Source organism: Syngnathoides biaculeatus, chromosome 6, assembly GCF_019802595.1.
Source record: "Syngnathoides biaculeatus isolate LvHL_M chromosome 6, ASM1980259v1, whole genome shotgun sequence".
Lineage (NCBI taxonomy): Eukaryota > Metazoa > Chordata > Actinopteri > Syngnathiformes > Syngnathidae > Syngnathoides > Syngnathoides biaculeatus.
This window is the reverse complement of record NC_084645.1, coordinates 6,925,995-6,940,833: the sequence shown is the minus strand read 5'-3', so window position 1 is coordinate 6,940,833 and position 14,839 is coordinate 6,925,995. Positions and strand designations below refer to the sequence as shown.

Genomic DNA, 14,839 nt, shown 5'->3' with positions numbered 1-14,839 from the left:
TTTGTATTCATTCGCATTTCTTTCATGTACTCAGGAGCTAAACCATTTTGTGATTCATAAACCAGTAGCACAACTTTAAAATTGATTCTTAAACTGACTGGAAGCCAATGTAAAGATTTTAGAATTGGAGTTATATGATCTGACCACTTTGTTCTGGTGGCAACCCGAGCTGCACCATTCTGAATGAGCTGGAGCTGTTTAATACTCTTTTTGGGGCGCCAAGCCAGAACACCTTTACAATAGCGAAGTCTACTGGAGATAAAATCATGGAACAGCTTTACCTGGTCTGCTTGATGCATGCAAGCCTTCACTCTAGAAATGTTCTTCAGATAATAAAAGGCAGTGTTTGTGATTGATTTGACATGACTGTTAAAAGTCAGGTCGGAATCTATCAGAACACTAAGGTTTCGGACTTGCTCTTTAGTTTTTAAAGATAGTGACTCTAGGTATTTACGACCATTTCTTTATTGCTAAAAACAATTGTCTCTGTTTTGTTGCAGTTTAGTTGAAGGAAATTTTGGCTCATCCAGTTATCTCCTTTAGACAGTGGCACAAAACCTCATTTGGACTATCGTCATCTGGAGACACTGCTACATATAACTGTGTCAACTGCATTGATGTGATAGTCAAAACTACATTTCTGAAAATTTGACCCAAGAGTAGCATACAGGCTGAACAGGAGCGGTCCAAGAACAGACACTTGAGAGACCCCATATGCCATATATTTTTTGTTGAGAATGGCCACTTCCAATGGTTACAAAGTAGCTCCTTTCCTCCAGGTAGGACCTGAACCATTTCAGGACCGTTCCATTAAGTCCTACCCACGTTTCCAACCTGTTTAGCAGTATATTGTGATCTACGGTATCAAAAGCCGCACTGAGATCCAACAACACCAAAATTGACACCTTTCCTTAGTCAGTCTTCAATCTTATAACATTTAGCAATTTCATAAGAGCAGTTTCTGTACTGTGATAAGTTCGGAAACCTGATTGAAATTTGTCAAAAAGTAAATTTAACCCTCGCGAACCCAAGACATCCAAATCCTCTTTTAAAATTTTATGTACTAACTAAATTACTCAATAAGCATCACATTTGGAAAAATGTAATAATTTACCGTCCGGTTTATATAATGGGTCACATATGATCCAGTGGGCCTTAACTACCAAAAAGGAATGCATTTAATGCAGACACATGTGAGGCGTTAGGCTTTAAGGGTAAAAAGTAACTGTGGTGCGTTGTTTATACAGTGGGCCCTTAATTACACTGCGTCATATTTGAACCCATGGGTTCTCTAGGGCTAAATTCAAGAAATTGCTGAGATGATTAAAAATAACTTTCTTGACAAATTTGGCTCTGAAAGGGAGAGAAGAGATGAGCTTGCTAACGGAAGCGTCCAGTGCTGGGTTTTTTTTTTTATTATTTTTATTTTTATTTAATTTTTTTTTTAGAAGAGGCTTAACAGCAGCTACTTAGAGCTTTAGGAAACTCTGTAGACTGAAGCAATTAATTATTTGTTGCAAATCAAATAGGACTGATTTCAAAATAATTTTGAGATAGTCAGATGTTATTGAGTAAAGACAGCTCATTAATGTAATGGTTTGAACTGCTTATTTCAAAGAGACTGTTGTTGAGTTTTTCTCCACGAGCGTTCTGCTTTCCTACACTTTGATTTAGAGCGCAAGAAACTGTCCAAAAAAGTGCTCAAAGATACACAAACATTCGTATGTTAGGTGGATAAGTGCTCTATTTGGGGATTGATTTTACCGCCGAGTCAACAGAAACTGGGTTAAAGACCAGTGAGCTCACCAAAACGTCCCGTGTTCCGCCGCCTGTTGCATAATTCCAAAAAATATGGTGGAGTTGAACTAGTACAAGAAAAAGTCGTAGAAGTTAACAACAATACAGAAACCTTCATATGTCGTAAGATAAAGACTATATTTAGCAATCGATTTTGCGTAGGCAAGCACGTCGACGCGCAGAAAACACGAGGTGCGTTCAAGGACCCCCCCCCCACAAAGCTTAGAAAACAAAGCAACTCCCCTCTCAAAAATTAAAAATAGACTCAAAAAGTGAAACGACAAGAGATGTAAGTATATGAGTTAAAAGATTAAGTTATCTTCCCAACTCACGCAGCGTCTTTGCGGCTGGAACGTCGTCATAAAGGAATTGCGATTGGTAGTGCAAACACACACACGAAATTGCTTTTAACCTCTGATGTACTGTCAGAATTGCAATGGGTTGTCTTATTACTTTGACATTGGATAAGTATCCCTAAAGTTTTAAGTATCATTATAGCATTCCTATAAACGAACGAATTTACGCAAAATACATGAGTGTAGTCTTTAAAAAGTCATATTTTTGGTTACTCCTCAAAGCGTGTACTATGAATTTCATATTTTTTTGCCTGCACATTAACAAATCCTGACAAATTATTGTGAAATTAAACAAAAGATTTTCGAACATATCCGTTGGACTGTATTTATTTACTTGGCATTTTATATTTAGCTTTTATGCAGTTGTAACTACACAAAAAAAAGCTGGGCTCCCCTAAATCAATTGATTTATTCTGTTTTCTGTTGTAGTTCTGCAGATGAGAGAAAAGATTAACACCAACTGTTACAAATTCAAGATCAAAGATGGCTCTTTCATCACACTGAGGAGCCGATGGTTCAGCTTTATGAACCCTTGGACCAAGGAGGTGGAATACATAGTTTCCACGAACACTGTTGTGTCGTAAGTGGCAGAGGACAAATACAGGATGTCAAAAAGACTTATGAAACTGGTAATTTACACATAATTGTCTCGCTCTAGGTGCCCTATGATGGAAGGATCAGAATACACTCAATCTGCTGCCTCCCCACAGAGTATGGACAGTGTTCTTCCTTCAGAAGGTAAGCTTAAAATGCTGTTTACCACAGTACAAACTGCAACCACTGTCAAGCATACTGACCCCTGACTTGCATAAAAATGGTTCCTGTTGCCTAGTAGGTGGAGGAAGACGGGCATTGCAGACAGTGCCTGGCATTCCCGGTGGCACAAGAGCAGGAGCTGGAAAAATTGGAAGAATGATTGCAGAAGAAGTTATGGAGATTCAAAGGTAAGACTACATTATTGTTTATAACAAAGCGCAAACCCGTACCCTCGTCTGAGACTTGAGTGTCTTATCATCTGCATCGTGCTTTAAACCAAGCATTGTCTACTTCTGGCATCCCTCCCTGTGGGTGTAACGGACAAACTGAGCATTTTACAAGTTTAATATAGTACATATAATACAGCTGGACAAGTACAGATATCAATATCAGGCCAATACTGACCTGATTCCAAAGTACAAGGTACTTGGCAAGGCAGCCGATACCAGCCACCTCTATGTAAAGCAAAAAAATGTCGACATTTCTCCTTGCCAGTTGTTGCCGCTCCACTGCAGTGACACATATGGCATATTGGTGAATTGTCATGTGTGTCAGAGAGAAAATTTCTTTGTTCACAATTATCTGTCAGCGTGTTCATTGAAATTTTATTTATCGAAAGTCCTTGTGGTATTGGAACTTCTTATTGGTGAGAACTCAAGTATGAATTCTCGTACGTATTGGTATGAAAAAAACTGGTATCAAAGATCCTTATTTAATATATCAGCTGGTAAAGGTATCACTGTATAGATCAAGGGTCGGCAACCCGCAACTCCTAGTCCGCATGCGGATCTTTGGCGCCACCCCATTGGCTCCGTGGAGCTTTTTCAAAAATGTATAAAAATTGGAAAAGATGGGGGAGAATTTTTTGTTATTGTTTTGTGATTTCTGCAGAGGACAAACATGACACAAGCATTTTTAACATTTTCCAACGCTGTAAAAATGTGTGGAATAGAAATTTCTGTCCATGAATATTTGCATCATAGCCTGCGACGCATGCTTCTTTGAGCTCAGAGTGGCAGGTGTTTGATGGGCCATGAATCGCAAAGGGAAAAAGAGCAATAGCTGAGGAGAACAGCGGATTCAACAGTTCTTGGACAGAATCATTTGCTTTCACTGCCAACGCGGAACATTTGCCTACATGTATGCTTTGTTATGAGAAATTGTCCAATAATAAAAAGAATAATGTGGAAAGATATTTCCAGGGAAGGCATGCAACATCTCCAGCTGAGTTGGGATTTAAAAAAAAAAAAAAAAAATCACTCACCAGAATGAAAGCCCTGCTTGCCCAAAGCTGCAAATGGAGCGAAAATGAAAGGCTCACAACACTTAAGGAAGTTGTTTGAAACATGGAATGTTCTTACTGACAGTTAAAGGAACATGAAGAAATGTGCATTTGGAGTATTAGCCATCTTGGATCAACATACCACTGCGAGCATATATTCTAAAATTAACTACAATAAATCCAAATACTGTATCGCAATTGCCTCACAGACAAGAGCTTGCTGTCATGTGTCAAGATTAAAGTTAACATTTTACATGCTCGATTTTGAGAAGCTGTCCAATGATGTCTGAAAACAGAAGTCATATTCAACTGATAAGAATACAATTAGGCACGTTTAGCAACAACGTATCTGTTTACTAGGTGGTCTTTTCTTTTTGTCAATATATATTTGGAATGAGAGAGGGATACTGTTTTTTTTGCTCAAGTCTGAGGATGGCTGCTTCATAGCGTGCGTGACAAAAGAGAAGAGGATGCTGCGTTTTACCCTGCGGTCCATTAGTAGTCATTGAAAACTAAATTAATTTTGTATACTTTACCTTTTCAAAAGCCTGCTTTTTAATTTTTATAATTGCAGGCTGCGTTTTATTACTCTGTCCTTTGCCCAGATGAGGACTCCATTTTATTTCCATGAAGAGGTCTGAAATTGAGTTAAACTTTAACAGAGATTTTGTATGTAAATTGTGCATCTCATGTGTTGACTTTGTACATTTGATTGCATTTATCTGACTTTAACTTTAACATATACTAAGTAGTGTGAGAATTGTGTATCTTATTTGCTAACTTTGTTTATTTGATTGCTTGTTTTTGTCTATCTGTAGCCCGTTGGGCAGCACATTGTTGTGCTATCTGTCGGCCGGTCCCAAGCAGAGGGTTGCGGCAGGAAAGGCATCCGGCATAAAACTGTGCCAAACATATATGAGTGTTCATCAAATGACTTCCATAACTGATAGGTCATGGCCCGGGCTAACTACGCCCGCCCCCGGCACTGTTAATTTGCAAGGCATAGGTAGAAATTCAGGTAATGTAGGTCAAAGACAAAAAAGAGGAGGAAAGTGATTTAGTCGGAAGAAGAAGAGGCATGCATAGTCCCTACAACTGTGTGTTGGGACTTGCAATGGTGGGAGTATGACAGGAAAATCTCAGGAGTTAGTTGACTTGATGATTAGGAGAAAGGTTGATGTTTTGTGCATCCAAGAGAGCAAGTGGAAAGGGAGTAAGGCCAGAAGCTTAGGCGCAGGGTTTAAATTCTTTTACGATGGAGTAGATAGGAAGAGAAATGGATTAGGGGTTATTTTAAAGGAAGCGCTAGCAAAGAATGTCTTGGAGGTGAAGAGAGTATCGGAGCGAGTGATGAGGCTGAAATTTGAAATTGAGAGTATTGTGCATATGTGGTATAATTGCAGCTATGCCCCACAAGTAGGTTGTGACCTTGAGTTGAAAGAGAAATTTTCGAAGGAACTAGACGTTGTCCTGAGAGAGAGAGAGAGAGAGAGATGACTTTTTTTTTAGAGTGAGAGTTGTGGTGCGGTGCAAATTTCAATGGACATGTTGGCGAAGGAAACCGGGGTGATGAAGAAATGATGAGTAAGTACGGCATTCAGCAAAGGAACTTTGAGTGTCAGATGGTGGTGGACTTCGCAAAAAGGATGGAATTGGCAGTGGAGAACACTTATTTCCAGAAGAGACATGAACATAGAGTGACATACAAGAGCGGAGGTAGGAGCACACAGGTCGATTTATATTTTGTGCAGACGATGTAACTGAAGGAGGTTACTGATTGTAAGGTTTTGGTGGGAGAGAGTGTAGCTCGACAGCATAGGATGGTGGTGTGTAGGATGACTCTGGTAGCGGGTAGGAAGATTAAGAAGACAAAGGTGGAGCAGAGAATCAGGTGGTGGAAGTTTAGGAAGGAAGAATGCCGTGCATCCTTTCGGAAAGAGGTGAGACAGGCTCGAGATGGACACGAACAGCTCCCGGAAGACTGGAATACTATTGCTAAGGTACTCAGAGAGGCAGGCAGGAGAGTACTTGGGGTGCCTTATGGTAGGAAAGAGGAGAAGGAGACTTGGTGGTGGAACCACAAAATACAAGAAGTCTTCCAAGGAAAGAGATTAGCAAAGAAGTGGGACATGGAGAGGACGGAGGAGAGGCGGAAGGAATACATTGAGATGCGACGTAGGGCAAAGAGGTGTGAGGTGGCAAAGGCTAAACAAGAGGCATATGACATGTACATCAGGTTGGATACAAAAGAGGGAGAAAAGGAGCTCTCCAGGTTGGCCAGACAGAGGAATAGAGATGGGAAGGATGTACAGCAAGTCAGGGTGATTAAGGATAGCGATGGAAATACGTTTAGTCAGTCGTGTGCTAAGTAGATGGAAAGAGTACTTTGAGAAGTAAATGAATGAAGAGAATGGAAGAGAAGGTAGAGTCGAAGAGGCAAGCTTGAATGACCAGGAAGTGGCAATGATTCGTAAGGGCAAAGTTAGAAAGGCACTGAATAAAATGAAAAATGGAAAGACAGTTGGTCCTGATGACATACCAGTGTAGGTATGCAAGAAATTTCGAGAGGTGGCTGTGGAGTTTTTGACCAACTTATTCAATAGAATACTAGCAGGAGAGAAGATGCCAGAAGAATGGAGGAAAAGTGTGCTAGTCCCCATTTTTAAGAACAAAGGCGATGTTCACAGCTGTGGAAACTATAGAGGAATAAAGATGAGTCACACAAGGAAGTTATGGGAAAGAGTAGTGGAGGCTAGCCTCAGGACGGAAGTAAGTATCTGCGAGCAATAGTATGGTTTCATGCCGAGAGAATACCACAGATGCATTATTTGCCTTAAGGATGCTCGTGGAAAAGTACAGAGAAGGTCAGAAGGAGCTACATGGTGTCATTGTAGACCTAGAGAAAGCCTATGACAGAGTAGCAAGACAGGAAATGTGGTACTGCATGTGCAAGTCTGGTGTGGTGGAGAAATATGTTAGAATAGTACAGGACATGTATGAGGGCAGCAGAACAGCGCTGAGGTGTGCCGTTGATGTGTTAGAAGAATTTAAGGGGGAGGTGGGACTGCATCAGGGATCCGCGCTGAGTCCCTTCCTGTTTGTGGTAGTAATGGATAGGCTGACATATGAGGTTAGATTGGAATCCACTTGGAGTATGATGTTCGCAGATGATATTGTGATCTGCAGTGAAAGGAGGGAGAAGGCGGAGGAACAATTAGAAAGATGGAGGCACGCACTGGAAAGGAGAGGAATGAAGATTAGCCGAAATAAAACAGAATATGTGTATGAAGGTGAGTGGCAGAGCAGGAGGAGTGAAGCTTCAGGGAAAAGAGATAGTGAGGGTGGATGACTTCAAATACTTGAGGTCAACAATAGAGAGCAATGGGGAGTGTGGTAAAGAAGTGAAGAAACTGGTCCAAGCTGGGTGGAACAGTTGGTGGAACGTGTCTGGTGTTCTATGCGACAGAAGAGTCTCCACTAAGATGAAGGGCAAAATTTATAAAACAGTGGTAAGGCCGGCCATGATGTACGGATTAGAGACGGTGGCCCTGAAGAAACAACAGGAAGCAGAACTTGAGGTCGCAGAAATGAAGATGTTGAAGTTCTCGCTTGGTGTGAACAGGTTGGATAGGATTAGAAATGAACTCATTAGAGGGACAGCCAAAGTTGGATGTTTTGGAGACAAGGTTAGAGAGAGCAGACTTAGATGGTTTGGACATGTTCAGAGATGAGAGAGTGAGTATACTGGTAGAAGTGTGCTGAGGATAGAGCTGCCAGGCAAAAGAGCGAGAGGAAGACTAAAGAAAAGGTTGATGGATGTTGTGAGGGAGGACATGAGGACAGTGGGTGTTAAAGAAGATGCACGAGATAGGCTTAAATGGAAAAAGATCACACGCTGTGCCGACCCCTCACGAGACAACCCGAAAGGAAAAGAAAAAGAGGTCTGAAACTACAGGAGGCATGTCCCCCTTTTTTTTTGTTTTTTAATCCTCAAAATAAACTAATTTTTTCATTATATTCTACAATTTTTTTTCAATGCAACAAAACAACTCACAACTCATGGAAGTTAAATTTAAAACACCATCGTACAGTATTAGTTTTCACATGCGTGTGTTATTCTGTCCAAGATGCGCTGCAGGAAACTTGGACTCATAAATGTTCATTGTCATTTGGATACTGTTTTTTTTTTTTTAGACATGCACCATGTTTTGCCTTCATCATAGGGCTTATATCAGGCTTTTTATTTTTTTGCAGCTCCAGACAGGATTTCTAAAAATTTTTGGTCCAATGTGGCTCATTTAACATTTTGGGTTGCCGACCTCTGCTATAGATCAACAAATGTTCAAATTTTGTTTGTATTTTTAGCTTACAGTTTGCTGGTGCTTTTATTTGGCCCAAAGTTAAATATGCCAATCATGTTTCTGATAAGTTAACAAAAAAGGCAAATACCAATGGTACAATGCACTATCCCATACAAGGCAAGTAATGCCAGTAAGATGAAGCTTCTTTTTTTTTTTTCTTTTTCATCTTTTCTTCCTATTGGCAAATCATTCACTGGTTTGTAGGATCCGAGGCTCCTCCCCTTCCAGCTGTGGTTCTAGCCCATTGAACATCACCAGTACCCCTCCACCTGACACCTGTTCTCCTGGGGGAAAGAAGGTGATGTACACGGAGACTATAGTTACTGGAAAATAATGTCTTGAAAAGCAGAGGCACATTAAATTAAACAAAAAGATCAGAAGCACATTCTTCTTGTCACATTCATTATGGGACAATAATAAAAACACCAACACTGGCATTAATACAAGTCAACTGTGTACACATGGACAAATTTGTTGGTACCCTTCTGCTAATGAATGAATAAACATACAATGGTAAAAAAAATTGTTTAATTTCACAAAAGTAAAGATATATGTATTGTGTGTATGTGCATGTGCATGTGTGTATATCGACAAAAAATATATATAAATGAAAATCAGATATTGCTTTTGACTTTTGGGTGAACAAAAATTTAAAAAAAAAAAAAGCCCTGAACAAAAAATGTTTACATACGTTTTGTTGCATAACCTTTTGAGGCAAGCACAACTTTCAATGAGACCTTTGCACCTCTCAGCATGTATTTTGGCCCATTCTCAAGGACAATCTCGGGTTGGAAGGCTGTTTTTTTTTTCCAAATGGCACGTTTCAGCTCCTTCTCCTGTTGTTCAGTAGCTTTTAGATCAGCACTCGTAGAATTTTAATTCCAAATAGTCCAATGTTTTGTTCTCAGCTATTCTTTAGTGTTTTTAGCTGTTTTGTATCCCTATCCTGTTCCGTCTGTGACTGAGACGAAGCTTACTGATATTGGGCACCACCTTAATCTTTACAATACAGTGAGGTAAAGTATTTAGTCAGCCACCAATTGCATATACATATCCATCGATCTACGGCTTTTCTGGGTCAATATCCGGGTCATCTGGGCAGTAGCTTTAGCAGGGATGCCCAGACTTCCCTTTCCCGAGCCACTTCATCCAGCTCTTCCGGAGGGATCCCAAATTGTTCTCAGGCCAGCCAAGAGACATAAGTCTCTGTAGCGTGTGCTGTGTCCTCCCTGGGGTCTCTTTCAGATGGGACATGCCCAGAACACCTTACCAGGAAGGCATCTGGGAGTCATTCAAAATCAGATGCCCCAGCCACGTCATCTAGCTCCTCTCAATGCTAACGAGCAGCAGCTCGACACTGAGACCTTCCAAGATCACCAACCTTCTCACCCTATCTCGAAGGGAGAGCCGAAGACCCTGTGGAGGAAACTTATTTCGACCGCCTCTATCCAGGATCTTGTTCTTTCCGTCACGACCCACAGCTCGTGACCATAGGTGAGGTTAGCAAAGTAGATCGACTGGTGAATTGGGAGCTTCGCTTTTCTACTTAGCTCCCTCTTTACCACAACTGACAGATAGTCCGCATCACTGCAGATCTGTGCACCGATTTGCCTGTTGATCTCACTCGTGAATTAGACCCCAAGATACTTAAACTCCTCCACTTGGGGCAAGATCTCATCCCCATCCCAGAGCGGGCACACCACCTTATTCCAATTTTCACTGTCCCTCGCTTCCCCAGGAACATGAGCAAATATCTTTTGGAGGTGGGATTTGAAACTCCTCCTGACAAGGGAATCTGCCAGTCGTTCCTAGCAAACCCTCACAATATGTTTGGGCCTGCCACGTCGGACTGGCATCTTCCCCACCATCGGAGCCAACTCACCCCGAGGTGGTGATCAGTTAACAGTTCCGCCCCTCTCTTCACCCAAGTGTCCAAGACATGTGGCCGATAGTCCAATGACATGACCACAAAGACAATCATTGATCTGCGTCCCAGGGTGTCCTGGTGCCAAGTGCACATGTGAACACCCTTTTGTCTGAAGATGCTGTTCGTTATGGACAATCCGTGATGATCACAGAAGTACAGGACCCCACTTGTTCCCAATCATTGCCTTCCAAGTCTCACTGTCATTGCCCACGAGAGCATTGTCCGGCCATCGCCTTCGGGCCCCAACTTCTGGCCTGGCTCCAGAGGGGGCGCCCCAGTGACCCGCCTCTAGGCAAGGGAAACTTTAATCCATTTCTGTATACCATCATTGAGGTGTTTTGGCCATGCTTTGCCTGGTCCCTCGCCTAGAACCTGTTTGCCATGGGTGACCCTACCAGGGCTGTGAAGCCCCAAAGAACTTTGCTTCTAGGATCACTGCGACACACAGTTCTTTATTAATACTTTTGTCAAATTTAAGTTATTGCTCTGACCACTATGGGTTTTTCTTTCATTAACCGAAGGTTACCAACAATTTTGTACATATGCGTATGCTTCACTCATCAGCTGTCGGTTTCTTTTCCGAGGTAGTTGTAAGAAAAATACCATCCATGCGACATTTAATAAAATATGTTCAGCTATTGCCAACTGATCATATTTTATTGCATCAGCTGTGGTTCTCTGTCAAGAAACCGATGTTACCTAAACTTTATGCCACAAAGTGAAAATAATATTAACAAGTATTAGACATTCAGTTGAAAATTTTCATTTATCAGAACTATAGTGTGCATAGGTTATAGCCACATTTAAGGTTATAATAAAGAACTGGTATTCTAACCTGCATTTGAGGCTAATGTTTCTCTTTTACTTGAAAATGTTATGCTTTTTCCTCTGAATTTATTACACTTCCACTGTGTAGAGAAAAAAAAAATAGACAAAGGTGTTCTGAATTCATAATGTATTAAGCCCAAAATTACCGATATACTGGCCTATTTTCTTTGGTAAATAGAATAAGAATATTTGAGATGGAAATGACCTTAATTTAAAAAGACATAACACCCCCCTTTTTTCCCCCAAATTTAATATATTGAGAATAACCGATTTAGTCAAAGTGTGCACCACCCAAGACTGAGCCTTTTGTGCATTCTCCCTGTGGACAAACAAAGCTGCAAACTGAATGGAAACTGTTCTCAACTCATCTGAAATATTCTGACTGTAACTGATTACTTGTAATATGTTAGATTCACAATGGAGGGACACCTGAGTTAGCCAGCACTGGGATCCTACCTGGGCCTGATTCTGTCGGCTATCCTTACTCCAACCAGTCCATCATGAGTAAGTGTCTAACGCCTTCATTACAGATAATTGCATACATTCAACCCACTTGTGGTACATTTTATTATAGATTTAACTCTCTCGTTCGAAAGTTGTCCAAGTAAGATGTAGAACATGTTTGCTTCAAGCTTTTTGTGACTTCTAGTTGAAGTTCACTGTAAAACTGACACGTTGAACTTAAAATTTTGAAAAAAAAATAATCAACCAAACCATCTTAATACACATAATGAATTTTAGCAGAATGCTAACACATAATGTGAAATATCCTAGACAGGCTAAAAGAAACTACCATAGATGTTACGCTAATTGTAAACCTACAAATAGCTATCATGTAAGCACACACTGAGCAGGAAGACGTACAAAACAGAGCATCCAGCAATACTTTGGCATATTCTCTGCTCTGCTGGGAAAACAACTGTTACTATTGGGGACTACAATATATTAGTTGGGAACCATTTCTGCCTCTTCTTCCTGATAAATTGGTTGTCAGTTATGCCACTCACGTGTTATTCCAATTGGACCAACTTTTTGGGATTAGTAATCTGTTATTATTTTCACACATGTACCTAGATTAAAATTACACAACCAATTCCGTGGTTTTTATATTTCCTTTCTCACTTCCCCCTTACTAATCATTTCCACTTCCTGGTCATTCACGCTTGTCTCTTCTACTCTACCTTCTCTCCCATTCTCTTCATTCATTAACTTCTCAAAGTACTCTTTCCGTCTACTGAGCACACTGCTGGCACCAATCAACATATTTCCATTGCGATTCTTAATCACCTTTACTTGCTGCACATCCTTCCCATCTCTATTCCTCCATCTGGGCAACGTGTAGAGATCCTTTTCTCCCTCTTTCGTATCCAACCTGGTGTACATGTCGTCATATGCCTCTTGTTTAGCCTTCGCCACATCTACCTTTGGCCTACGTCGCATCTCAATGTATTCCTTCCGCCTCACCACAGTCCTCTCCATGTCCCACTTCTTCTTCACTAATCTCTTTCCATGGATGAGTTCCTGTATTTTGGGGTTCCACCACCAAGTCTTCTTCTCCCCTTTCCTACCAGAAGGCACCCCAAGTACTCTCCTGCCTGCCTCTCTGAATACCTTGGCAGTAGTATTCCAGTCTTCCGGGAGCTGTTCGTATCCATCTCGAGCCCGTCTCACCTCTTTCCGAAAGGCCACACAACATTCTTCCTTCCTCAACTTCCACCACCGGATGCTCTATCTTTGTCTTCTTAATTTTCCTACCCGCTACAAGAGTCATCCTACACACAACCATCCTATGCTGTCGAGCTACACTCTCCCCCACCACTACCTTACAATCAGTAACCTTCAGACTTCACTTCCATTCACACCATCACTACGGGGAAACAGAAGCCATGCAGCCTGCACCAAAGTCAGATGAAATGTATCACAACACCATCAGTCACTTAGTTTAGATTATTTAAAATAAAAACATGATACCCTTGTATGTGTGGGATTAGTTTAAGCAGTTTTTTTCTTGTGATTTACATGATTAGACGACATTTTATGACCAATTTATGCAGAAACTCTAACTACTTTTTCCTCCCATTGTAACTGTGGAAATGTTGCCTGTGTACTGTAAAAACGAGAAAACCTACTTGAAGTCTTAAATATAGTGGTTGTTGAGTCTACACTCTACTTTCTCCTCACACGTGGGCCAATTGAATTTTGCATCCCTCAATCCAGGCGACAACTCCCACCTGAGTATAGATATCATGGACGAGCCTGGTTCCAGCAGCCCAAGCAATGACGAGGCGGCTATGGCTGTCATCATGTCCCTCCTGGAGGCGGACGCAGGCTTAGGTGGCCCCGTGGACTTCAGTGACCTGCCTTGGCCTTTGTGAGAGAGCGAGAGAGAGAGAGAGAGAGAGAGAGAGAGAGAGAGAGAGAGAGAGAGAGCGAGAGAGAGAGAGAGGAGAGAGAGAGAGAGAGAGAGAGAGATTCTGTTATGTTTTATGCACTCTCTTGCAAACTATACTGCAAAAGAGTCATTCTGAATGAAACAGAAATCCAAATTTCAATGTAAAACAAGGCTTCACAGAGCTTCATGCTGAAACCAAAAGAAGGCACTTCTATAATTTATGTGAAGATGACCACTTTTGCAGTGATAATTATGGCCGCAGTTGGACATCCTACAAATGGAGCAGTTAAGTTAGGGTAACAATGCTGTGATGCTGACGGACAGGACAACCTTCTTTCTGACACTGGCTCTAGCCCCGCTGTCAGCTGCTGAGTCTCAACTAACACCAAATTCTGAAACATTGGTCAGCTTGTGGCTCTCGCGTGGTATTCGTCTCCGAGCCTTGGGGTCTGTTTTAGTTGACATGGAGAAACAGGCACAGAAGTTAACCCTCTGCATTATAGCTAAAAAGACACATCACTCCAACAATTCCACATGAAAGTATATTCCACTTGTCGATATCAGAGAGACATCCAGCTGTTGTTTTCCTTGATAACTTCCACTTTTTAAACTGGGGACTTGTGTCTGGTATGTATGACTCATTCGAAGCCATCAAAAAAGTTGTACTCTGTGGTCATCATGAAGCTGAAGCAGATTTTTCTCATTTCCGAATTGACTCTTCCACCAGAGAAGCAAACAAAGAAGTTGTTAAAATGTGATGGCAGCAGCAGTCTGTGTTTTAAGGCTGTGTACCAAGACACCCCCCTCCAAAAAAAATAAAAATACAGAACCAGTGCTCTTATCATTCATTTCGAGAGTTGCACACTTTGTTGAAGCAGTCTTCCTACTATGCTCATTAGAATCAAAGTCACACATAAGGAGCCCTTAATACCAGTTGATTTTGTTCTCAGTCCTGTAACGGTTAAATTAGTACATGATGGCCAAGTCATCTGGAGTCATTCATACGGTGTAAATCTGACCCTTGAAAAGCACATACACCCACTCCACAGTGTTTTTTGTTTTTTAAAGGAGATGGGACTGAAGTCTCGGGCCACACTGAAAATAAATGTCAATGTGTTATTCATTTTTTTTGGGCGCGGA

At 41.3% G+C, this 14,839-nt stretch overlaps 1 protein-coding gene across 4 annotated transcripts in view; it reads left to right on the top strand.

Moving 5' to 3' along the window:
* Nucleotides 1-14,533, top strand: part of bmal1a (basic helix-loop-helix ARNT like 1a) — a 64,677-nt gene extending 50,144 nt beyond the window's left edge. For 3 of the 4 annotated variants that reach the window (XM_061822600.1, XM_061822601.1, XM_061822603.1), the window contains 6 exons: nucleotides 2,583-2,733; nucleotides 2,812-2,891; nucleotides 2,986-3,097; nucleotides 8,757-8,850; nucleotides 11,718-11,811; nucleotides 13,525-14,533. In XM_061822600.1, the coding sequence (XP_061678584.1) occupies nucleotides 2,583-2,733; nucleotides 2,812-2,891; nucleotides 2,986-3,097; nucleotides 8,757-8,850; nucleotides 11,718-11,811; nucleotides 13,525-13,682 (689 nt within the window). In that variant the 3' untranslated portion in view covers nucleotides 13,683-14,533. The remainder of the gene's footprint in view (nucleotides 1-2,582; nucleotides 2,734-2,811; nucleotides 2,892-2,985; nucleotides 3,098-8,756; nucleotides 8,851-11,717; nucleotides 11,812-13,524) is intronic. The other variant, XM_061822602.1, reaches the window with a different exon arrangement.
* The last annotated feature ends 306 nt before the right edge of the window (nucleotides 14,534-14,839 follow it).